This window comes from Cyprinodon tularosa, unplaced genomic scaffold (genome assembly GCF_016077235.1).
Source record: "Cyprinodon tularosa strain WSP-4 unplaced genomic scaffold, ASM1607723v1 ctg70, whole genome shotgun sequence".
In the NCBI taxonomy this organism is placed as follows: Eukaryota; Metazoa; Chordata; class Actinopteri; order Cyprinodontiformes; family Cyprinodontidae; genus Cyprinodon; species Cyprinodon tularosa.
The window spans coordinates 4753386-4757816 of NW_024039452.1; the positions used below are offsets into that span (position 1 = coordinate 4753386).

Below are 4431 nucleotides of genomic sequence, written 5' to 3' on the forward strand. Positions count from 1 at the left end.
GCAAGTATGATTGTGGCCGGTTTGTCGGTAGCATCTTGCTAACCAGTTAGCAACTTAGTGCTAGTAGGTTCCCAATGGGAAATTCCATTGGGACCAAGTAGCACTAAATTGGTGACTTAGAAACGACACTGTCAAGGAACGCTATGGACAGAGGAAACATGCAAGAGGAGGAGAGTTTAGTGTCGGAGGTCGTGGATGAGTCTCCTCCGTCATCCATTTTTTATTTAGAGGAGGAAAGCGGGGACGAAGATGTTGTGGAAGAGGACGCCAGGGCGGCAGAAGCTTGGTTTGGTGTAGAAGGCTTCCAGCCGTACATGTTTGAGCCCTTGCCTCGCAACGCTGCCAGTTCTGTTAGCTCTACGCCTGCCGAAGACACAGACGTCCATCCCTGTGAACACTGGGACGCAACTCAATGGGAAAGGAAAGGATTCTGATTTCAACCATTGCGTATATTAGCTGCGACATATGAATCAAGATGCTATGACTGAAAAAAGGTGATTGACAGATGATCGTTGATATTTGATTGGCCCAATTTAGGAGTAAAAGCTGATGTATAACTAACTGGTCTGCAGAAGATAACGGGAAAAAACCCCAAAGATTTTAAGAAAGAATTTTTTTTGCTAAAAATAAATTTTCTAACTTTTGGGAAAATATATTCTGTTAAAGAGTACATTTATATACATGTTTAAGCCACAATAATTTAAAATTTAAATATGACTTCCCTACGACTTTAAATGGATTCGTTGGGTTTCGAAGTAGAGTTATATAGGGAGGTTAACTAGTTACTGTCTTACCAGCAGTGAGTAACTCCTTAACTAAATAGGAAAAAACATGACTTATAAAACGGACCATAATAGAGTCCTAAACAGAAACATTAAAAACTGCTTCTGAAAATGCAGTTTAAAGATAGATATAGTCTTAATTTGTGGGCAATGAAGTTGCCACTTGAAAGATTGTAGGTTTGATTCCTGTTCCCTCCTGTCGTTGTTTATAGTTCCAGTGGCAAGGCATTTATCACCAAGTTGGCTAATGATCTATCTAGTATATGACTGTGAGTGTGATTTGGTTAAAGTTGCCAGAGTGTAAGAGCTATAAAAATGTATGATCAAAGTCCAATTGGCCATAATTTGCTGCAATATAACAGCATTTATTATTTCATATCAGATTATGATTTACTAGCAGGTAGGATCCTCAAATGTGGTTTTCCATGAGGACATCATAACTGAAGTCTGTGATTTATATAGACCTTTTTGTAAATAACAGTAGATTCAAATGTGAGTAATTGTCTGATACAATATATGATTGAAATTCAAGAGCTTAGGAAATACCATTGAGCCGCCATAAAATCGTAAACACAGCAAGATCCAGTTTGGTCTGACACAAGCTTCTTTTTCCGTCAATATAAGCTGAAGTCATTAAAGTAAGCAGTTACTGCAGGTAAGATTACATCAACTGATAACGTCCGCAAGAACCCAACTTTAACAAAAACTAAACTCTGAGGAAGAAAGTACTCAGTGAACAGCTACAATCCAAGTCAATCATTGTCCAACTCACATAGTAAAGAAAACCTTCATTTCTAACATGAAAGAAAAGAAATACATCTGAATAAGACGGGGACAGGTGCCTAAATGTGATTGAAAGCTGGTTAGAGATGCAGCAAATGCATTAAATGCACCACGAATATGTTTCACATCTAAAGAAAACGATGACTTTTACAGCAGGAGATCATAATATGCCTTTAAATTGCAAAAACATCCTTTCAGATTCGAAAGTGAACATGGCTTTTTAAAGACGGGGCTAGTCTCACTGGCCCCTGAAAGTGCTTTATTATGTGATTTATACGAGGTCTCAGCTGTTTGTGTTGCCGTCTTTTAAGGCCATGCAACTTCCTGCTGCAGGGCTCAAGAAAGGGGAAATGAGACAACCCAAGACTTCCTGAAGGCCACAAAAGGATACGCTAAACAATTCATGATGAGGAAATGACTAAGAAAGACAGTTAGGGTTACACTAAATTTAAAAAATGAATATAGTTAAATACTAAATAGAGGAAAGGGAAGTGCAATTAAAGAATGGACCAGACCAGAGGAATTAGAAACGGCAGAGTGACATTTCCAAAATGTTACCAGAATCCGGCACTAGAGTCCTGTAGCTCACAAATCCTCCAGAGCTCAGCCAACTGCAGTAGTCATTATCCTCCACAGTTAGACATCCTGTTGGAACATGCTGAAGGTGCTCTGGGGAAAAAAATAACTGGCAGAGATTTTCAATATCCTCTCGACAAGACAGCTTCCCTGTGGAGAGCCCAGAAATAACCTTTCATCTCCTCTTGTCCCCTAGGTCCTTATGAAAGCTTCTTAATGGGTCCAGAGGGACTCGGAACACATTAGAGACTTGGAATCAAATTGGTAAAATTGTTTTCTTGAGCAGTTATTAATGGTATGGCTTTGAGGGCATGTGCAAATCATCTTTCACAGTAAAGAAGAATGACCTCTACTGGATCAGTTGACTTTCATGTGTTTAAATGGATGTTCCTTCTTTAGTTGGTCTCTCTGGGGGCCGTAGATAGAGTTTGCATGCCAGGAGAAACCCACGATGATTGAGATAATGGTAGTCTGGAGGAGGAACATGAGTCCGTAGGTGGAAGCAACGGTAGGTCCGGGTAGGGGGGACAGCGTGGTGGGGGGTAAGAGGAAATCAGGGTTGAGCAGGATGGCCCTCACCTCAGCCTGGATCATGTGGAGCTCGTCAAGGATGGACAAAAACGTGCAGCAGTGGAACCACTGGTGGCTGTGGCCCCATATGTCGAAACGGCCAGGGGCCAGTCTCTCTGGGACCTTGCTGATGTTAAACAGGGCCGACACCAGCAGCCAGAGAGAGTGACGGTAGAAGAAGCAGGGCATGGTTGTCGAGGCAGCAAAGGAGGATGAGGTGGTGGAGTACGGCGAGGTGGTGAGGAAACGGTAAAAGATAGGAGTGGAAGACATGAGGAACGGCAGGAGGAAAACCAGGGTCCGAATGATGTATCGATGCTCCCTCCACCTCTGGCGGGTGTTGCAGCAGGATAAGACGCATATGATGGCTATAACACATGCACACGGCATATAGTAGTTCTCAAAGAACAGACTAATATCTGGCATTGGTGAGGATGCAAGAACCCCCTCATCCTCACGATTCAGGGCCGAATGGGAGCTGTTCCGCTGTCCTCTCTCCACTATACCTGCACGAGGATGGATGTAGTAGTAGTATGCCAGCGACGAGCCAACGGTGTAGGCGCTAATTGTGCCGTAATCCACAAAAAAGCAAACCTCCCTTACAACCAGAGACATAGAGTTCAGTAGGTGGGCCAAGCTGCTGGCCATGAGCAGACAAAAAACCCCAATAAAGTAGTTCCACATAGGGTAAAAGAATGGGGCGTCGGCATCAGGGGCCCCATCCCAACCAAACACCTCCACAAAGTAGTAAGCAAAAATGAAAATGGGAAGAAAGTGTGTCCAGAAGTTGCCCGTTTCATTGGTGGGCCTGAACGCAGACAACAAGCATTCCCTCAGGCTGTAGTTTGGGAAGCGATACCCTGTCAGGATGAAGTTTTCTGTGACACGGGGGGGTACATCCGTGTGACTCAGCAGAGGCAACGGCTGACCACAGTTTAGAAGCATGGTGAGGTAAGAGTGTTTCTGCCACCAACAAAGAGTAACAGCCAGTAACCTTTACGCCGTACTTCCTGGTTGCTCTCGGAACTGCATGGTTGGTGAAGCATGTGAGGTGTTAACGGCTTGCGAGGATCTAAAGGACAGTTCAGTCCAGCTCCTGCAGGATCAATGATTACAGCATCCAGTGCAGGCCTTGTGAGTTCTTGGCCAATTTACACTAACAAAGTGAGGATTAATCCAGAGAAAGGAGAGACGAGATCTGGTGCAATGCCCAGCACACACAGCATTAAAGAACACTTCCTTTTCTTCACTGGGTTTCCTCAGTGACCCCCCTGGGAACATTATCAAACATCCAGCTTATGTAAACCTAATCCCATTGCATAGGTCTCTTTTTTTATCAGGTGCACATTCATGTATCTGGTAATGCATAGTTTTGCAGCAGCAGGTAAACTCAAAGATCTCTTATTGCTGGACTGTCCTACAAAGTTGAACGGTACATCAGCAGCTTTTTGATGCATGCAAGCAGCAGGAATGTCTAAGAGATGCATCCACTGAGCTCTGCAGTATGTAGGCCAAACTGTCCATTAGCATCAGAGACTGCTTCCTTTGGCTTTTGTTGCTTTCTTCTCCTCTTCTTCTTGCTCACGATGATTGTGTCCACATCCAACTTCTAATTCATTCAGTCCACTTGTCATCTCATTGCAGGGTGCAGCAGAGTGAAATAAATCCATGGTTGCAGGACAGGACAAAGTGTCCAGGTTGGTGTCCTCTATCTGGTGAA

The 4431-nt window shown here is 43.7% G+C and overlaps 1 protein-coding gene across 1 annotated transcript; it reads right to left on the bottom strand.

Annotated features, from left to right (window-relative positions):
- Positions 1 to 617: 617 nt before the first annotated feature.
- Positions 618 to 4024, bottom strand: paqr9 (progestin and adipoQ receptor family member 9). Its single transcript, XM_038268382.1, has one exon. It carries the CDS (start codon positions 3654 to 3656, stop codon positions 2499 to 2501), a length of 1158 nt encoding a protein of 385 aa, XP_038124310.1. The 5' UTR covers positions 3657 to 4024; the 3' UTR covers positions 618 to 2498.
- Positions 4025 to 4431: the final 407 nt, after the last annotated feature.

Excerpts from the sequence above, each read along its gene's own strand:
- paqr9 (XM_038268382.1), bottom strand. The coding sequence starts at position 3,656 with ATGCTTCTAAACTGTGGTCAGCCGTTGCCTCTGCTGAGTCACACGGAT.